Here is a 22395-nt window from a genome sequence, read left to right on the forward strand (position 1 = left end):
AATATAGAACGATTGTGCGTCTTCTATTAATAAAAACAAACATTGCAGCCTCCGGGGGTTGACCTTCGCTAAAGCTGTTGTAAATTTTGTTTGAATTTCGGCATTCCCACTGAATTATGTATCATTGAAAGAAAAAGATGTCCAACAATAAGGTTACTACGAGGATACCACAAAATATACACTCAGACAGTACATGGTTGCATCGACCTCCGCTCAGTGAAAATAGCGAAATTAAAACCCAGTGAATAATTAATGCATTTACATTTCATGAATGTGCTTGATATAGAGTCACAACTCACTTTATGCAAATGCACACAACTCATCACACGCACACACACACACACACACACACGCGCGCGCGCGCGCGCGCGCACGCACACGCAAATGCACACCCATTCAGTCATTGACTTTATGCAAATGCGCACACACACATTTAGTCATTGACTTTATGAAAATGCACACACATTCAGTCATTGACTTATGCAAATGCATGCGCACACACACAGTATTGACTTATGCAAATACACACACGCATTCAGTCAGTCATTGACTTCATGCAAATGCACACAACTCATTGGATTGTGCAAACACACACACATTGATTGATTGATTTTATGCAAATGCATACACATTCAGTCATTGACTTTATGCAAATGCATACACATTCAGTCATTGACTTTATGCAAATGCATACACATTCAGTCATTGACTTTATGCAAATGCATACACATTCAGTCATTGACTTTATGCAAATGCATACACATTCAGTCATTGACTTTATGCAAATGCACACACATTCATTTGTTGACTTTATGCAAATGCACAGACACATTCATTTGTTGACTTTATGCAAATGCACACACACATTCAGTCATTGACTTTATGCAAATGCACACACACATTCAGTCATTGACTTTATGCAAATGCACACACACATTCAGTCATTGACTTTATGCAAATGCACACACACATTCAGTCACTGACTTTATGCAAATGCACACACACAGTCACTGACTTTATGCAAATGCACACATTGTCACTGACTTTATGCAAATGCACATACACATTCGACTTTATGTGAATGCACACATTCATTGACTTTATGCGAATGCGCACACACACATTCATTGACTTTATGCGAATGAACACACACATTCAGTCATTGACTTTATGCGAATGAACACACACACAGTCATTGACTTTATGCAAATGCACAGTCATTCACTTTATGCAAATGCACACACACATTCAGTCATTGACTTTATGCAAATGCACACACACGCAGTAATTGACTTTATGCAAATGCACACACACATTCAGTAATTGACTTTATGCAAATGCACACACACATTCAGTCATTGACTTTATGCAAATGCACACGCAGTAATTGACTTTATGCAAATGCACACGCAGTAATTGACTTTATGCAAATGCACACACACACACACACATTCAGTCATTGACTTTATGCAAATGCACACACACACACACACATTCAGTCATTGACTTTATGCAAATGAACAGTCATTGATTTTATGCAAATAAACACAATATAATGCACCTTATTGATACAATGCAACAAACCATTCATTCATTAACATGAAAATAAACAATACATTATGCAAATTTATTTTCTACATAAATTCTGCCCAAGGCAAACATCTGTATTTAAAGTAAAACAAATCAAATAAATAACAGCATATCTAGATACTATAGATGAAATAACACTAATAATATGGCAGTGTAATAAGCTCTTCTATTTACCATCCTCACTCCCATGTGAACAGAACTGTATCTTAGCACTACTGTAAAATTTAAGTAAATTCAATGGGATATGGTTTTTAGCACATTTTACACTTGTCAATATTATGAAAATGTTTTTGCCCCCGTGTATACTCTTTTGAACAAACAATGTAGTGAAATATGGAGTGTAGCAAACTCAATAAATGCTTAGGTATTTCCTTTAAAATCGCCTAGCGCATTAATAGCTAGGGGAACATTATAGACATTGTAATTATTTCGCATTTTTTTTGTTACAGAAGAATGAAGAATGTCATTACTGCTAAGTTTCCATTTAACACTTCTAGAAGTTTCCAAAAAAACAACAATTCATGCCTTTATGAAATTCACTGTAATCACAGCTAGAAAAGTTAAGTACAGCATTTATAAACTAGCTGCTTGTGAAGGCACTTCACAAAATACACTAATATAGACATTAAATGTCCCCCCCCCAAAAAAAAATCAGGAAATAATTACATTAATAAAACAATCAAATCTCTATTGCAAATGCAGTTGAATGCATCTGAAAAAGTGCTCCAGATAAGATTCATGTATTTTTACTATGGTCACTAAATATGTAAAGTGTAATGTCTTTAAAGCGCGGTAGTCGTCACGCATGTTCGACAATTGTGTTGATAAACATTGATTTTCCCACAATCCAATGCGATCTTCAAATGGAAATCACAAGTATGAGGTTTGACCTGGGCGTGACTTGCACTGATTACCACCCGTGACTCCTTCGATACCTTCCAATCACATGAAAATTACCTAATTAAAGCTTGAAAACATGTCAGTTTGTACTCGATCTGCGCAACAGTCAAAGTCGCCATCTTTGTTTATACGAGACCCATATATCTCGCATGACATGACGTGACGACTACCGCACTTTAATATAACATTGTAATCCCTATGTGCATGTCTCCAAACATAGATTGAAGTATGGACATACAGACGCATGCTGGTAACTACACCCCCCCACCAACAAGGTGATGGGGGGGGGGGGGAATAACAAAACAAACTGTAAATGACAAAGAAGTACACTAAATGAATAAATGCGATGAAAAAAATAAATAAATACCCCCAAAATAACAAGAAATAAAGTATCTGGCACATGGACAGCTATCACTGTTAAACTAAAATATATATTTTTTTTTACTTTTGTAAGTTGAAAGGGAAGCAATAATCACGCCTCCATGTGCAACATTTGTGTTGATAAACATTGATTTTTCCCACAATCCAATGCATTCTTCTAATGTACATCACGAATAAGAGTTTTGTTCAAGGCGCAATGCACTAATTACCGCCCAAATGTTTAAAAAATTAACTAATTAAAGCTTTGTAACATTTCAGTTTGTACTCATCTGTCTGCGCAACAATCAAAGTCATCATCATCTTCATTCATACGAGACCGTCATTTCAGACATGTTTATACACTTGATTATTTTTTTTTATATTCACCAATATTTGGGTGCCATGCATACCAACTTAGCAAATCTGAGGTACACCCCATTAGATGTTAAGATTTAGAATTTTAACCGACTTGAGACAATTTGAGCCAAAGTCAAATTTTGTACTACTGAGCATGTCACTGCACATATGCAATGCATTATGAGACATGGAAAACTATGCTCACACTGGAATCTTTCTAAATTATATGTCAATTTTGAGATATGAAGAAATAATTTTTACACAAAAACCATTTTGGACAAGTGCCCTAATGTCCCTTATCCGCGGGGGCGGACATCCGGGCATTTTCTACCGCCTGGCAACCCTCGCGGTGAAAACAAAGACCAAAAACTCGCAGAAAACGATACTTTGCGATGGTTGTTGAGAGTCCCCTGAACAATGTAACAAGATTAGCCCTACGTGTGTAACATACATGAATTTGGTTGCTCAGGATTACTTCAAAGTTGAGTTTGTGTTGTTTTATCGAGTTTTCACCGGCTCCACCGGCGTCCACAGCAGCGCGCACAAAGCCCATAGAAATACGTGGTACAGTGGTGCGCGTCTGAGCAACGTAGAACGTCTGTGACGTAGCTCCGCCCCCGAGGATAGGTGATTTTCCGTACAATTGCGAGATCTCGCGAGATGCATGAAAGACGCGCGTCGAACGTCTGCTGCAAAAATCGAACGATTTGATTTTGAACTCAAATTTCTTTATTTCGTAGCTCACATCGATCTTCGACAGAGGAATATTGCTTCCGAATACCCTTACTTAATCGAAATTGCCTATCATCAAATGTGGACAGCACATTATTAAGCATGGAAATGTCCCCCAAAATACTTTCACGTTTGTCGAATCCCACGCGATGTTTGACGCCACTACGACACTATGACCTTTGTTTGTCCTGTTTTTACATTCGATTTCACGCATAACGCGCGATTCTCGCAGTGAACGGAAAATGGTCAATTTTATTTATCATTTTCGGTATCCTGATGGAATGAACCCATAGAAATAAAAGCATGATGTATAATCTTCAAACTGCTTTTGAATAATCAACACCGAGTTAGAGGGCATCGTTAGTCCTTGACGACCAGTTAGGTAGGCTTGTTTGTCTAAGACCCTCCAGTACACTCAAAAATAAAATGTGCTGAAAAGTGAGAGCAGGATATCTATAATACATACATCTGCATTATTTTTAATGTTTTTCTGGGAGTGATGTTTCACATATTTGTAAAGTGGTAATGCAACTTTAAATTCAGACAAAATTTTCTATTGGCTCATGTTATAAAATTTGATTTTGGCATTTTAAGAATTAAACTAAACTGAATAATATTGATCATTATACATGTGACACCAAAAACATCCGATATTAGTTTGTAAAACGCTGTATGAAGGTGTTCGAGACGCATTCAAACATCTTAATTGAAGAATGCACATCATAGTTTCGCCACATTTCTGTTACCATAGTATTCAGAAGCACTATATAGCAGTAAATAGATATAATGTAATGTAAATGTTCGCATACCACAGGAAAAAAAAACAAAAAAACAATTTTCCTTGCCATTTTGGGCTGTCATCTCATGTTAAAAGACTATTACAAGCAGAAAAATTATGTATAATAAGCTCAGGGATCTTTTTAAACAAGGGAACAGGGGCTCAGCGCCCTCATGTCATGGCCATGCGCCTCCTTACCCTGGGGAGCAGATCCTCTGGCAACCATGAAATTCTGATTGAGCAGGGATCACATGTGGCAGAGTCTTCAACTGTAACCTGTCTGATAGTAATTTTGGCCCAAAGGAAGCCATAGAATGCTCCATTTTTACTTAGAATTATTAAAAACTCCACACCCTGGTAGGGAAAACCCTATCTCCCCCACTTATTGACGCTGCTGAATAGAAGTGCTCCTCTTGCAATTTTTTTTCTAGAAAAACTCCTGAAACTTATTATGAGAATAACGCAAAGTATGCAGAAGAACGTTGCACTGTTTGTTCAGTGTTATCAATATGATCTCCGTATGGCCTTTCAACTTACTTTGCGACATTCTCATAATACCCACATTATCGCATGAACAAGCCAAATAATTCCAGTTTTGAAGAATATACAGTTCATAACCTCATAGTATTTTCTAATGTCTTTTTTTTACAGTGTTTGGGAGCAGCACAGCGACAGCAACAAGGTGACAGCATTTTGGCTCTATGCAATCAGAGTTGTTTGATCATTTTCAGTATAGTAGTGATCAGAGACAGGCGACTGCATGGTTGTGACAAACACTTGACCACTCTGTGGTGTGTATCTTGTATCATTTCTAACAATCACAGTTTGAGTCGTCTGAAAGAAGAATAACAATTTTAATCAATCAGAAAGAGTTGGACATCACTTTTGTCAATCATGGTAACTGGTCTACCCAAGGTATGTATATATAGCTACAAGACTGATTGCTTTGATACTTGTACTATATATATATATATATATATATATATATATATATATATAAAACAAGTATCAAAACAATCAATCAGTCTTGTAGTTTTCAAGAAGAAGTTGAAAAAGTATAGTTGATGAATATACTTTTTCTTGCCTTGTGTTTACTACTACAACAACGACGACGACAACAACAACGACGACAGACATTTTTCTTTTTCATCTTTGATACGTGCAAGATAAAATTTTAATAACCATGAATGAAGTCTATCTATGACCGTCTTACTTCATGTTTACTAGAACAACAACGACGACAGACATTTTTCTTTTTCATCTTTGATACGGGCAAGATAACATTTTAATAACCATGAATGAAGTCTATCTATGACCGTCTTACTTCATGTTTACTACAACAACAACGACGACAGACATTTTTCTTTTTCATCTTTGATACGGCCAAGATAAAATTTTAATAACCATGAATGAAGTCTATCTAAGACCATCTTACTTCATGTTTACTACAACAACGACGACAGACATTATTCTTTTTCATCTTTGATACGGCCAAGATAAAATTTTAATAACCATGAATGAAGTCTATCTAAGACCATCTTACTTCATGTTTACTACAACAACGACGACAGACATTTTTCTTTTTCATCTTTGATACGGCCAAGATAAAATTTTAATAACCATGAATGAAGTCTATCTAAGACCATCTTACTTCATGTTTACTACAACAACGACGACAGACATTTTTCTTTTTCATCTTTGATACGGCCAAGATAAAATTTTAATAACCATGAATGAAGTCTATCTAAGACCATCTTACTTCATGTTTACTACTACAACAACGACAGACATTTTTCTTTTTCATCTTTGATACGGCCAAGATAAAATTTTAATAACCATGAATGAAGTCTATCTATGACCGCCTTACCTCATGTTTACTACAACAACGACGACAATATACATTTTTTCTTTTCATCTTTGATGATACAGGCAAGATAAAGTTATAATAACCATGAATGAAGTCTATCTAAGACCATCTTAATTCATGTTTACTACAACAACGACGACAGACATTTTTCTTTTTCATCTTTGATACGGCCAAGATAAAATTTTAATAACCATGAATGAAGTCTATCTATGACTGTCTTACTTCATGTTTACTACAACGACGACGACAATATACATTTTCCCCTTTCATCTTTGATGATACGGGCAAGATAAAATTTTAATAACCATGAATGAAGTCTATCTATGACCGTCTTACCTCATGTTTACTACAACGACGACGACAATATACATTTTCCCCTTTCATCTTTGATGATACGGGCAAGATAAAATTTTAATAACCATGAATGAAGTCTATCTATGACCGTCTTACCTCATGTTTACTACTACAACGACGACGACAATATACATTTTCCCCTTTCATCTTTGATGATACAGGCAAGATAAAGTTATAATAACCATGAATGAAGTCTATCTATGACCGTCTTACCTCATGTTTACTACAACGACAATATACATTTTCCCCTTTCATCTTTGATGATACGGGCAAGATAAAATTTTAATAACCATGAATGAAGTCTATCTATGACTGTCTTACCTCATGTTTACTACAACGACGACGACGAGAATATACATTTTTTCCTTTCATCTTTGATGATACAGGCAAGATAAAGTTATAATAACCATGAATGAAGTCTATCTATGACCGTCTTACCTCATGTTTACTACAACGACGACGACGACAATATACATTTTTTCCTTTCATCTTTGATGATACAGGCAAGATAAAGTTATAATAACCATGAATGAAGTCTATCTATGACTGTCTTACCTCATGTTTACTACAACGACGACGACAATATACATTTTCCCCTTTCATCTTTGATGATACGGGCAAGATAAAATTTTAATAACCATGAATGAAGTCTATCTATGACCGTCTTACCTCATGTTTACTACAACGACGACGACAATATACATTTTTTCCTTTCATCTTTGATGATACAGGCAAGATAAAGTTATAATAACCATGAATGAAGTCTATCTATGACCGTCTTACCTCATGTTTACTACAACGACGACAATATACATTTTCCCCTTTCATCTTTGATGATACGGGCAAGATAAAATTTTAATAACCATGAATGAAGTCTATCTATGACTGTCTTACCTCATGTTTACTACAACGACGACGACGAGAATATACATTTTTTCCTTTCATCTTTGATGATACAGGCAAGATAAAGTTATAATAACCATGAATGAAGTCTATCTATGACCGTCTTACCTCATGTTTACTACAACGACGACGACAATATACATTTTTTCCTTTCATCTTTGATGATACAGGCAAGATAAAGTTATAATAACCATGAATGAAGTCTATCTATGACTGTCTTACCTCATGTTTACTACAACGACGACGACAATATACATTTTCCCCTTTCATCTTTGATGATACAGGCAAGATAAAGTTATAATAACCATGAATGAAGTCTATCTATGACCGTCTTACCTCATGTTTACTACAACGACGACGACAATATACATTTTTTCCTTTCATCTTTGATGATACAGGCAAGATAAAGTTATAATAACCATGAATGAAGTCTATCTATGACCGTCTTACCTCATGTTTACTACAACAACGACGACAATATACATTTTTTCCTTTCATCTTTGATGATACAGGCAAGATAAAGTTATAATAACCATGAATGAAGTCTATCTATGACCGTCTTACCTCATGTTTACTACAACGACGACGACGAGAATATACATTTTTTCTTTTCATCTTTGATGATACAGGCAAGATAAAGTTATAATAACCATGAATGAAGTCTATCTATGACCGTCTTACCTCATGTTTACTACAACGACGACGACAATATACATTTTTTCCTTTCATCTTTGATGATACAGGCAAGATAAAGTTATAATAACCATGAATGAAGTCCATCTATGACTGTCTTACCTCATGTTTACTACAACGACAATATACATTTTTTCCCTTTCATTTTTGATGATACAGGCAAGATAAAGTTATAATAACCATGAATGAAGTCTATCTATGACCGTCTTACCTCATGTTTACTACAACAAGTACCGATACAACCATAGATAGAGCCAATCAAAGACAGTATGAAGCTGAGACAACACAAGACTGTCAAAGTTATCAATATAGTTTCTCCATCACCAGACACTTCACACATTTCTCTTTTCTGTACTTCCCAGCGTCCATCAAAACTACAATCAAAGAAATGATTATTATAACATTTTCACCACAAAGCTCTCCCACTCAAATTTTACTACATTTTTTTTCTTATATTCTATAATATTTCTGGGAATAAACCCTGATTTTGGAGCCAATAGACTTTTGCTATCTGACTATAAATGGGAATGTTTTGTGATAGAAGAGGTTAAACGAGCTTAGTAATAAAGTTGATGACAAAAGGCTCGCATGTTGGAACCAGTATACATACACAAATAAAATAAATAATGCGCAGGGCAGCAGCAGCAATCCTTGTACTGTATAATGTTTGTTTATGCCTAAAATTTGGAACAGAGTCGCAAATTCTAGCAGCCATCCACACTTAACCCTTCTCTGGTCAAGTCTGTGAAAAACCGCCGTCAATATGGGTATGCTAGAATTTACCACTCCAGCTAGCTAACTGGTTAAGTCGTTGAAAAACGGCCTGCTATTTAGGTTGCTCAGACGGTCAAGCGTTTATAATACCTTGTACGGAACACCTGACATTTTACACTTGCGAAATTATGGAGGGAGAGAATTTGTTTTCGATTCCGTCAAGTCAAATAAATTAACCAAGTAATAAAGAATGTAATTCTATACACTTGTCTGCTCATTTCACTATTTTACCGTCACAACGCGATGTTTGCGACGATGTAAACAAAACGCCTTGACCACATTGCAAATTGCAGCATTACAACCGTTTTTGAATGACACAATTCGAACGGTAGTAACGTATTTTGACCAGCTTGGCAAATAGTCCCGGCACTTAGAATGAATAGCATGACGGATTCCAACGACTGAGCTTGGAATGTCGGCAATCACCAACGTAAAATTACCGGCACAGCTGGTGGGAAATATTCAAGTCCATGTGATTTCACCGTCTGAGCTATCATATGCATTTTATGTGTATGCAAATTGTAACCAATCCGTGTTCGAAAAAATAACATTTATTTACATAACAATAAATATTCAAATTGTGGGGAGATGCAGTCTTGTGGACATCTTGTCGTTCAGTATAAATATGGCCGAAGAAAGTGAGATAAAGCCCAGACTCGCTGTGTGCCTCCTTTCCGACACATACGTTACTATGCCGTCCTATACAGATAGGAAGTGTTTTATGAAGGCAAGAAGGAAACGGAAGAAAACGCGTCAATCGTGCAGTGGCACGGGGAGTGATAAGTTTGACATTGACACGACAGATTTTTTCACCAGCAAAGCGTGGAAAAAGAAAGAAATCCAAAGCAAAGGAAACATTTGACGTCGGTGAGTTACCAGCCGAACGTACCACGGACACCAGTGATAATAGTCCACTCAAGAAAAGGTGTAAAAAGAATAAGAATAAACGCAAGTCAGAGACTGTCTCCTCTGTCAATGAACATGCGATTACAGAAGAAAGCCGTTTGAAGGACTGCAGGGGCAAACTAGGGAGCAAACCAGGAGGCAAAGGTAAATCGAAGACGAACCGTAAAGTGGTTGAATCGCCAGCTGCCGACAAAGCAGATGCTGAAGAAACGGAAGTTGGTCACGCTGAAATACAACGTGCAGTCGAAGATGCAATACAATTTTTGCAAGACAATGTTTGCGATTCGGAACCGTCGACATCCGCCACAACTGCCAACGCAGAAAAGCAGGGGCCAACTTTCGAAGTGCCTTTATATGCTCGTGAGGTGGAATATTTCAACAAATTTATCCCACCAGAACTGATAGAACTGGCTTCCATCGAGACTAATAAATACGCCAATTATCATCAAAAATGCATTGCAAAAAAATTAAATGCTCGCTGGCGTAATACAAATTTCAGTGAAATGCAAGCATTCTTTGGTGTGATATGTATGGGTGTTGATCACAAATCAGCAATCGACGATTATTGGTCGAGTGACCCCTTTCTGCAGAATATGGGAATTGCGTCAGTAATGACTCGGGCCAGATTTCAAATGCTAATGCGTTATTTTCATTTAGCTGATCCAGTAAATGACCCACGGCGGGATCCTGACATTGAACGTCGTCGTCAACGATCAGAGGCTGACCCGTTGTATAAAATCAACCCATGGCTGAAACCAGTACTCGAAAATTGTCGGCGATACTACCAGATTGGACAGGAAATTTTGATTGATGAGGGTATGATTAGATTCAAAGGACGGTCCAAGTTTAAGCAGAGATTGCCCCACAAACCCGACCGTGATGGCTTCAAAATATGGCAGGTGTGCGACTCGACAACGTCTTACATTGCAAACTTTGAACCATATTTGGGGGTGAAATATAAAACTACAATTGAGGGAAGAAAGAAAGAAACTGGGACAATCAAGAAGACAACACACCGGTTGCTACAGCCTTCACAGAAAAAAACCATATTTTTTTCTGTGATTCGCTTTTTACGTCAGTTATCACAGCCCTTGAATTACAAGACAAGAAAGTGTACATGGTCGGTAGTTTTAGCAGACGAAATCGGAAAACCATGCCGCCGCAATTAATTCCTGAGGGGAAAAGCAAGAAGCTGAAATTGAAAATTGGTGAAATGAAAGCAGCAACTAGACCGGACGACACTATCAATATTACTGCATACCAGGATGACAGCGCGCAAATATTGATTTTAAATACAGTCTATCCCCCACTGGCTACGTCGGCAGAAGCAGTAGATGACGAGAGACACGTGCCTGTATTGTTACAATGTTACAGACATCACATGGGTGGCGTGGATCGTTCTAACCAAAGGCGAAAATACTATCACACGGGCAGAAAAAACAATCGTTGGTGGATCTACATGGCCTGTTACCTCATAGATGTTGCATTGGTCAATGCTTATGAATGTTTCAAGGCATTGAATCGCACGACTAAAGTAACGCACAAATTCTTCAAGATCCGCACAGGTAAACAACTGATTGGTGGACACTCGAGTAGAATTCAAAAATCCATAAGAGAAGTTAGCTCTCTTCCAAGTAACACGTCATTTATTCGTAGTGAAAACATGGATTCGCACGAAATATGCAGACTATCCGGGCGTCAAAAATCGTGTAAGCAGTGCAGCAAGGACGGGAGAAAAACGGCGAGTGGCCGATTATCAGAAACATCGATAGGATGCCCAAATTGTAAAGTTCACCTTCATGTGGGCGAATGTTTCGCTGCTTTTCATCACAACATGGCACTGAGGAGAAAACGCACCGTGGGAACACAAACACGATGTACGGAAGTCCAGCCCTCGACATCAGGCAGATGCATGGGAGCAGCCTGCCGGGGTGGACGACTAAGAAAGGCGTACAACAAATAAATTTGGGACTTATTACATTGTCACGAACTGTACAAGAGTTTGAGTTGGTGAAAATACGTTAATTTAGTTATCGTTAATTTAGTTTTATGCTCACTCAATATTTATACGTTCTAATGTCAGGATAGTTCATCAGGTCTAGTCGGTGGAAATACATTTCTGCGCGAGTCACGCCAAGTCCCTGCAGTTAAGTTCTCGCTAGTTCGTTTTATTTCAAGTCGTTAAATATACGTTGAAATATTTGGTTGGTTAATCGGGTCATGTCGGTGAATATACGTTGTCGTGTGAAGGTAACCCCGGTCACAGAAAGTACGTTGTAATATGTTACACATGTAGTTCAAGTCGTTGAATATACGTTGCAATTTGAAATGTATGCTGACGGGTCGAGTACGTCAAACACTTTTTTCCCGGTACATGTCCCAAATATCCCCATACTCGCGTTTTTTTTTCTTCTTACTTCGAACTTGCATTCATGTAGTGACCTTGTACTTGCCTGTAATGTGTTTTCAATTAAGCAATATTTATTTCAATGTTTAACACGTGTTTATTGAGACTGTAGAAAGGGCAAAACATCGTTACTTAATGACAGTAAAAATTGAAATAAAACTGATTTTTTTTATACGAGGAATTGTTGTCCATGGTGGTAATGAAGTGTGTATGCCAACAGATTGCAAAAAATGTGAAAACTGGTCGATACAGTCTGTTGACTATGCCCTATTTTTGCAAAAATGTCTGGCAGGATAGCATGCACAGATGCTGGCTACTGGAGTGCATTGAATCATGACCGTTTTTCACCGACTTAACCTGATAGCGTGAAACTCCCCTGACCGGAAAGGGGTTAGTGATCAATGCCTGGGCATTTCAGCGAGTCGAGTCCGCCATGTTTACTAATGTTGGTTAGCGTTCAACAATAGGACAATACCATTCAATCCATAGGGGTGACAGGCTACATATTTCAAATGCCGCACATTGTAAGTTCATGGGTAATATGGCATTCCTGAAGACAACATTTTGGGAAAGTCACTGACACTGTGTCCCAGGACCCCATAGAAATTCCCTCTTTTACAAAGTTTTGTGATTTTCACAGACATGCAGAATTCACAAAATTACAGTATGACTATACTTACAAACAGTAGCATCCATCAAGACGAACTTCACACTGTTGAAGAGCAACCACAGCAAGGGTTGCCATGCCAACAATGACAGCACCGACAGCACTTACGATGCATCCACAAATACAGCAGAATAAATAAAATCCCATCTGGAAAATACAACAAAACCTTTGCATTTGAGTTAAAATCATTTGATTACATCATCATCTTATGAATATTCATGAGAGACTACATCACCTTATGAATATTCACGAGAGAACACATCACCTTATGAATATTCATGAAACTGATTACATCACCTTATGAATATTCATGAGAGACTACATCAACTTATGAATATTCATGAAACTGATTACATTACCTTATGAGTATTCACGAGAGACAACATCAACTTATGAATATTCATGAAACTGATTACATTACCTTATCAATATTCATGAGAGAGATTACACCACCTTATGAATATTCACAAGAGTGATTACACCACCTTATGAATATTCACGAGAGACTACACCAACTTATGAATATTCATTAGACTGATTACACCACCTTATGAATATTCATTAGACTGATTACATCACCTTATGAATATTCACGAGAGACTACATCAACTTATGAATATTCATGAAACTGATTACACCACCTTATGAATATTCACGAGAGTGATTACACCACCCAGGGGGGGATTGGCACGAGAGGGCGCCATCCGATCTGAATGGAACGTTTCGACGTCAGTCGTCGGTAGCCCATCGTCAAAGCAACAACGTCCCGTTTACAAACAGATGAAATAATTTCAGCAATTTCTTTACAGAAAAATCCTCAACAAAACATTTCATAGACAAATACAGGCTCCAAAATTATGTCTATTGCAAAACAATTCAACCGACAACCAGTTTGACGCCACAATTTCTTGCTGGAGCCCGAGTTCTACGCGTGATTTTATTGCGTTCAAAACTGTTCCATTTCAAACTGCGCATGCACACACACACTGTGGTTTCTCGAAATGCATACAAATTAGGTAACTTGTCACTGATAAAAGTCACCGAAAACATTTTGAGCAATAGTACTAGAGTGAAATTTAAACGTGCCTCTGCATTGTCCATAAATATCGCAACTTGCTATGATCATGGTAAAGAGAAAACCTGTGCTTACTTTCAACAGTTAGGTGGAGTCCGATCGAAAAACGTGTCTCAAAAATACTTTTACATCATTTTTCCCCGATTATTTTTTCAGCTCGTAACGATAGAATCAGTCAATTTAGAACTAACATGTATGCTATCGGAAAGCATTTTGGCACAATTTTGCTGAAAAGACGAGTTTTTCATTGCTCATGAATATTAATTTATGTAAATGAGACGATTATTTCAACCAATCGTGTCATGCAACTCCCCCCTGACACCACCTTGTGCATATTCACGAGAGACTACATCAAACCTTATGAATATTCACTAGACTGATTACATCAAACCTTATGAATATTCACTAGACTGATTACATCAAACCTTATGAATATTCACTAGACTGATTACATCAAACCTTATGAATATTCACTAGACTGATTACATCAAACCTTATGAATATTCACTAGACTGATTACACCACCTTATGAATATTCATTAGACTGATTACACCACCTTATGAATATTCATTAGACTGATTACATCAAACCTTATGAATATTCACTAGACTGATTACATCAAACCTTATGAATATTCATTAGACTGATTACATCAAACCTTATGAATATTCATTAGACTGATTACATCAAACCTTATGAATATTCATTAGACTGATTACACCACCTTATGAATATTCATTAGACTGATTACACCACCTTATGAATATTCATTAGACTGATTACACCACCTTATGAATATTCATTAGACTGATTACATGAAATCAATATTTCCCATTCTTTTTCCAACAAAAATGATTTAGTTTCATTGTCAGCAAATGATTTCAATTGCACACACAAACACTAAGTCTCATGCCACTATTCAGCCAATCACAGTTTGTAGCCCAATTTAAATGGTCTGCAACAACAATAAAGTTTGTTTTTTTCAGCGAAGTTCCATTTGAGGGCGTGCATCATCGGGGTCAAGGTGAAACTAACATGCGACCTTTTTTTTGTTTACTACCTAGCAGCAGGATTTATTCTGCATGTATCTGCAAGTTCTAATCTGTTTTTCCAAGTGACATGTGCAGTCCCACTTCAGTAGGCATTTCTTTACATGGCAAACATGAAAGTTTCTTCCATGTGGTTGATTACTGGCATGTTAATTCCCATTTTAGAGCCATGCTGACTTTGTTTATCATTTTCATATAGGAATCTACTCACATGTCAACATTGTCATCTATGGAACACCTATTGTTGGTATGAGCCCTATGTGATACAATATCACCAATTTTTGACATACACACCTGAAACTGCGCTCTTGACATGATAAGTCAAGTCAGATATTAACCAATCAGAATGACGGATGCAACACCCAAGAGTATTCATATATATCAGAATATCTACGAAGACGACCACAAGACAAAAGTGAATTCTAATAGGTGTAAAAAAATTTTTATTTTTTAAAAACACAGGAAATTTGTAATTTTTGGAAGATAAACTGAACATCCCACTTATGGTATATTCAAATCGAGAGAATGAAATAAATCGCGAAATGAATTCAGTTTTGGATGAGACGACAATTTCTCAAATATGAAAACATTTTTATTGATAAGTTTACTGTGAACATTAGACGAAATAAAATGAAAAAGTAGAATGGGTAGGTATAACTTTATAACTCATTATTTTATGAAAATTAATAATTATACTATTATATATATTTTTCATTCTGCAGTGTTACCTGGCCCATACTGTTGAAATAATATTTTTTTTTAAATTTGACACTTGAAAATGAAGCAACAAGTGCCCATTTTCTAGTTTGGGGGAAAAAAATACAGGGTCAGCATAGGCAAGGTCAGGTTACCAGAACTGCATTTTTTATTTTTATTTGGCCTTAGGAAATTTGTTGAAAATAAAGTATTGTAATGATAAGTATAATACTGATGGAAACTCTGGAAACTGATGGAAACTCTGGAAACTAAAGAATTCATATTCAAAGGTTCCAAGGTGACCTTTCACTAGGTAAGTCTGTTATTACTATGTAGGTCTCACGCCACTAATCAACCAATTATAGTTTGTTAAAATGCCTTGCAAGAACCGATGAATTATTTTTTTTAAAATCAAGTGCCTCCTGTTTGAGGGCGTGCATCACCTACTTAGCGGCTGTGTACCTGTGAGTTTATTCTGTGTGTAGTTGGATGTTCTAATCTTGGCGTTTTTTTTTAGGTGTAATCCAAATACTGTAGGTGTGTCTTGTTTACCAGAGTTTTATCAGAGTTTGACCTGGCCAACATGTGCATTTTTTTCATGTGGTTAATTACTGGCATGTTGATTTCCCATTTTAGAGCCATGTGTTCAACTTTGTTTATCATTTTCATATAGCAATCAATCTCCTCATAGGTTAACAATGTTGTCTATTGAGTTCTAATTAGTGGTCTGAGCCCTGGATCAGTACTTGTCAGTATTGACGTGTCTGGGTTTCTGACGCTGATAAAGACAAAAACAATACTGGATCAGCACTTGTCAGTATTGACGTGTCTGGGTTTCTGACGCTGATAAAGACAAAAACAATACTGGATCAGCACTTGTCAGTATTGACGTGTCTGGATTTCTGACGCTGATAAAGACAAAAACAATACTGGATCAGCACTTGTCAATATTGACGTGTCTGGGTTTCTGACACTGATAAAGACAAAAACAATCTTCTAACAGTATACCATGAAGTATGAAGACCATGAAGTACAAGACAGCATCAGCACATTTTGGGAGTCAACATCCAAACATTTCCATCTCCCGGCAATCACAACTGGTACAAACAACAGTCCACAACTCTCAGGAAACTTCTTTGGGATAGCTGTCGAGACCACTCTGAACAGTGAAAAAAGATTACCCCTACATGTATACAACATGTATATATAAATTTGATAGTTCAGGATAGACCATTTTCCGTTCACTGCGAGAATCGCGCGTTATGCGTGAAATCGAACGTAAAAACAAAGGTCATAGCATCGTAGTGGCGTCAAACATCGCGCGAGATTCGACAAACGCGAAAGTATTTTGGGGAACATTTCCATGTCAATAATGTGCTGTACACATTTGATGATGGGCAATTTCGATTAAGTGAGGATATTCGAATGCAATATTCCTCTGTCAAAGATCGGCCAGTCGATGTGCGCTACGAAATAAAGAAATTCGAGTTTGAAATCAAATTGTTCGATTTTTGCGACAGACGTTCGACGCGCGTCTTTCATGCATCTCACGAGATCTCGCAGTTGTACGGAAAATCACCTATTGTCTTGTAGTTGTGTTTGTGTTGTTTCCTCGACTTTAGCCATTTTCACCAGCTCTTTGACTGGTCATAGCTACTCATGCATGGTATAGTGGTACATGTCTAAGCAAACTACAAGGTTCTGTGGTGCATCTCCACTCCCGAAAATACTGAAAAACACTGTTCGAACGCCTGACGCAAAAATCGAATGATTTGGTTTTGAACTGGAACTTCTATTGTAGTTCAATATCAAGTGCCCTTTTTATTGGAGATAAATATGGCATTGAGATATTTTTAATTAATCAAAAAATTCACCATCATCAAATTTGTATAGCACATTATTGCATGAAAATATCCAAACAATATTTTCACATTTGTTGAATCCATGCAATCCATGTTTTGACACAACCACAACGTTAAAACCTATTTGTCCGATTTCTTCTGTTTAATTTCACCAAATCACTGAGCTGCACATCCCAGTAGGGATTCCACTTTGGCACCCCCACAACAAAATATCCAGTGAAAATTAATTCCAGTTAAAATAAAGTATTTTACGGTAACAAAGCTTATTTAACACTGATAAAAAAAAAAAAAAAAAAAAAAACGACTTCAATCCTACAAGCCCAAGTAAATACACACAGTATACCAACAGTACTAGAGACTGAAATAGAAAGAAGTGAGCAGCGATATATATATCAACAGATGAGGGAGAGAAACACGATTGGCTGCCAATCTAGTGCCCCTTCACTTGTCTATTCATGAAGCAGATTAAAACTCGAGAGGGAGTGTAGTTGTTAAATAGAATTGACATAAAGTACTTACGGCTACATGTGACCTTGTGACAGCAGTTATAATACCCACAATGCCTGGTATACCCATCTGTAAACAAATCATATTGAGTGATATTTAGAAATTGGATAATTACAATGATTGTACTCGCTTTAATAGCATATTCACTTAAAGCGGGAGGGTCGTCGTCGTTCAGTAACATGCTCAGTAGTGTAAAATTTAAAGTTGTCTCCCATAATGCATTGCATATATATGTTCAGTAACATGCTCAGTGGTTCAAAATTTGAAGTTATCTCCCATAATGCATTGCATATATGTGCAGTAACATGCTCAGTGGTGTAAAATTTGAAGTTATCTCCCATAATGCATTGCATATATGTGCAGCAACATGCTCAGTAGTGTAAAATTTAAAGTTACCTCCCATAATGCATTGCATACATGTTCAGTAACATGCTCAGCCAGTGGTTAAAAATTTAAAGTTGTCTCCCATAATGCATTGCATATATATGTGCAGTAACGTGTTCAGTGGTTCAAAATTTGAAGTTCTTTCCCATAATGCATTGCATATATATGTGCAGTAACTTGCTCAGTGGTTCAAAATTTGAAGTTATCTCCCATAATGCATTGCATATATATGCAGTAACATGCTCAGTAGTGTAAAATTTAAAGTTGTCTCCCATAATGCATTGCATATATATGTGCAGTAACTTGCTCAGTGGTGTAAAATTTAAAGTTATCTCCCATAATGCATTGCATATATGTGCAGTAACATGCTCAGTGGTGTAAAATTTAAAGTTCTCTCCCATAATGCATTGCATATATGTGCAGTAACATACTCAGTGGTGTAAAATTTAAAGTTATCTCCCATAATGCATTGCATATATGTGCAGTAACGTGCTCAGTGGTTCAAAATTTGAAGTCATCTCCCATAATGCATTGCATATATGTGCAGTAACGTGCTCAGTGGTGTAAAATTTAAAGTTGTCTCCCATAATGCATTGCATATATATGTGCAGTAACATGCTCAGTGGTGTAAAATTTAAAGTTATCTCCCATAATGCATTGCATATATGTGCAGTGCAGTAACGTGCTCAGTGGTGTAAAATTTAAAGTTGTCTCCCATAATGCATTGCATATATATGTGCAGTAACGTGCTCAGTGGTTCAAAATTTGAAGTTATCTCCCATAATGCATTGCATATATGTGCAGTAACATGCTCAGTGGTTCAAAATTTGAAGTTCTTTCCCATAATGCATTGTATATATACGTGCAGCAACATGCTCAGTAGTGTAAAATTTGAAGTTGTCTCCCATAATGCATTGCATATATATGTGCAGTAACATGCTCAGTGGTGTAAAATTTAAAGTCTGTTAAAACTGCCATAAATAACTGACAGGCTTGTCAAAATAAGGCCTTACAAAACATGCAGCTTTATGGTGGAAAAAGCTTTGCTGTCTTTGTAGCGTTTTTCTCAAAACAAAGTCGATAATGTTCCGTAAGATATTATGTATTGTTATTGCTACCACAATATTCTTGTCAGTTAACAGTTTATATAGTTGTTGCCATGGCAATTACAATTGCTTCTTGGTTACAAATCTCATAGTAATTTTCAGAATTTTTAGCCAAGGAAACTGTAAGACCTAAGTACTGTAAAATACTTTATTTTCACTTGGAATTAATTTTCGCCATTTTCGCTGAAGGAATGATTCACTGAAAAAAAAATCCAGCAAATATACCTTTTTTCCTATATTTTACATTCAACTTGCCAAAAAACATCGAAAATAAATTACAAGAAAACACCCAAAAATCTTTTCCGCAAAAATAAATTCAGCTAAAATAAAGTATTTTACAATAGGACTCTGATACCACTCTGCCAAGTATCAATCTTAAATTTTGAAAATTATTTACAGTGTAAAAAAAAAAGTATTAAATCATCTGGTGGTGAGCCAGTGCTGCTAGGGCCGAGAACACAAGGTTGCAATTTAAAATTATCAAGAAGCATTATTACATCATTAATTAACCCTTTGATTGGCTGTCTACTGAAATTACAGTCACCACCATATTGTTCTGAACACCAAAACAGTAATATTGCAAGCTAAGTTGCTGATTGGTTTGCTATGTGCGCCTGGCGATCGTTACGTGATTAGAACAACCACCAATCACAACAGGAAACATCAAACTAATAGTTGGGGACTCTTGACACGTTGATTATAAAAAGATCACAATGCGATTGCCTTTCAATTTATTTCATTAAATCGAATAAATTTCTAATATAATAAATGGCAAAGTTATCCAAATAAAATGTATGTACCGACACAGTATGAAATGTCAGAACACAATTGATGGCGCGTCTCGTGCATGTCATAATGTTCGTAAATTAGCGCATTTAATCAAACGACACACCATCATAACACCAGTGCAATATTGATGTTTTGGTGTTTGGAACAATATAGCAGGGCGACTAAAGATCAAAAAGTGTTCCTCCAATGTGCTATTATATAATTTCGAATAACCTTGATCAGATTTAAACAGCGGTGGTTGTCGCGCTACGTTCTGTTCGATATGGGACTCATAGCAACGTATATACAATGCATGTAAAATAGATTGTTTACGTGAAATTCGAACAGGCGCTGCGTGACGACCACCACCCTTTAAAGTAAATAACTGGGAGAACTCCCCATTGATAAAATTAACAATGTAAATAGCCATAATTTCAATAGGAAGAATAAGTTCCACATGTACTCCCAACCCCAAAGTTAAAGTGTGGTAGTCGTCGCGCCACACATGTGCGACATTTGTGTTGATAAACATTGATTTTCCGATAATCGAATGGGCTCTTCAAATGGAAATCACAAGTATGAGGTTCAACCTAGGCGCGACTTGCACTAATTATCGCTGGCGACTCCTGTGATACCTTTCAATCACCTAAAAATACCTAATTAAAGCTTGGTAACATCTCAGTTTGTACTCGCTGATCTGCGCAAGTCAAAGTCGCCATCTTTGCTTATACAAGACCCATACATCTCGCGCATGCGTGGCGCGACGACTACCGCCTTTAAAACCCTTGGTGTTCACAGGAGGGGCATATAATTCACACTATGGAGCACTGGAGGTGAAGAGTAGTGTTAGGGTTAGGGGGGAGCGTACAAAAGTAAATCATTCCGCCAAATAGCCTGTTCCAATGGTGATAACATACAAGACATCAAAAATACAACGGTTTTCTCATTAAAAAAAAAAAAAAACGACTTCAATTCTGACGAAACGTGTTCAAGTTCACACAGACACACACAGACACACACGTGTAATTTTGTAAACAAGTCATTTCAACAACTTCAAAATGAGTGTTACGTTACAATTCGTTTTAATCCGTGAATGAATTCAAATAGAAAGTGACGGGAATTGTTAATTTGCGTGAACCATGTCAGGTTTTGCGTTTACTTACCGGTATACCGACCCAATACAACCTTTCCGAATTTGGAGTATCATGGTCGCTTTTGTACAAGGCGAACGACAATCCTGTCAAAGCTATACCAATACATAACTTCATAGAAGCGACAACAGCCGTTCCACACGCCTGGCTTTTAGTCAAAACCATTTTTTAATTTTCTGTCGCCAATATTTGACAAACAGAAGCCACAAAATTCAGTAAATTCTTCTGGTTTCCGCTTGGAAACAAAATATAACAGCATCAACCACGCACGAACCAAATAGCTTCTTATACTTTCACTCACCAGCCAAATTACTCGCCACATAAACAAAATAGTTCTCACATTTTAATTAAAGTTTTAAATAAATAATCAGCTAGCATTACTCCAAAACTCGCTTTAAAATAATATCTTATAGTTCAATTTAAGTTGTTCTCGCAAAATAGTATTAAAAATTACACAACAAGTACATTTGTAGGCAATTCACACCTGCGGAATAATATAAAAATTAGG

General features: G+C 36.8%; 1 protein-coding gene across 1 annotated transcript; it reads right to left on the minus strand.

Moving 5' to 3' along the window:
* Positions 1-1613: 1613 nt before the first annotated feature.
* On the minus strand, positions 1614-22195 carry LOC144345917 (uncharacterized). The gene is made up of 5 exons (XM_085494573.1): positions 21900-22195; positions 18491-18547; positions 13302-13435; positions 8746-8908; positions 1614-5551 (listed from the first exon to the last, which is right to left on the minus strand). The coding sequence occupies exons 1-5, from the start codon at positions 22050-22052 to the stop codon at positions 5417-5419; spliced, it is 642 nt and encodes a 213-aa protein (XP_085350699.1). The 5' UTR covers positions 22053-22195; the 3' UTR covers positions 1614-5416.
* Between the last annotated feature and the right edge of the window lie 200 nt (positions 22196-22395).

The sequence above is a fragment of the Saccoglossus kowalevskii genome, chromosome 20, assembly GCF_978046115.1.
Source record: "Saccoglossus kowalevskii chromosome 20, keSacKowa6.1, whole genome shotgun sequence".
NCBI classification, from domain to species: Eukaryota; Metazoa; Hemichordata; class Enteropneusta; family Harrimaniidae; genus Saccoglossus; species Saccoglossus kowalevskii.

Excerpts from the sequence above, each read along its gene's own strand:
- LOC144345917 (XM_085494573.1), bottom strand. The coding sequence starts at position 22,052 with ATGGTTTTGACTAAAAGCCAGGCGTGTGGAACGGCTGTTGTCGCTTCT. Across the intron at positions 13,436-18,490 it reads TCACAAGGTCACATGTAGCC|ATGGGATTTTATTTATTCTG; the intron begins GTAAGTACTTTA and ends TGTATTTTCCAG. Across the intron at positions 5,552-8,745 it reads CTTGTTGTAGTAAACATGAG|ACGACTCAAACTGTGATTGT; the intron begins GTAAGACGGTCA and ends TTCTTCTTTCAG.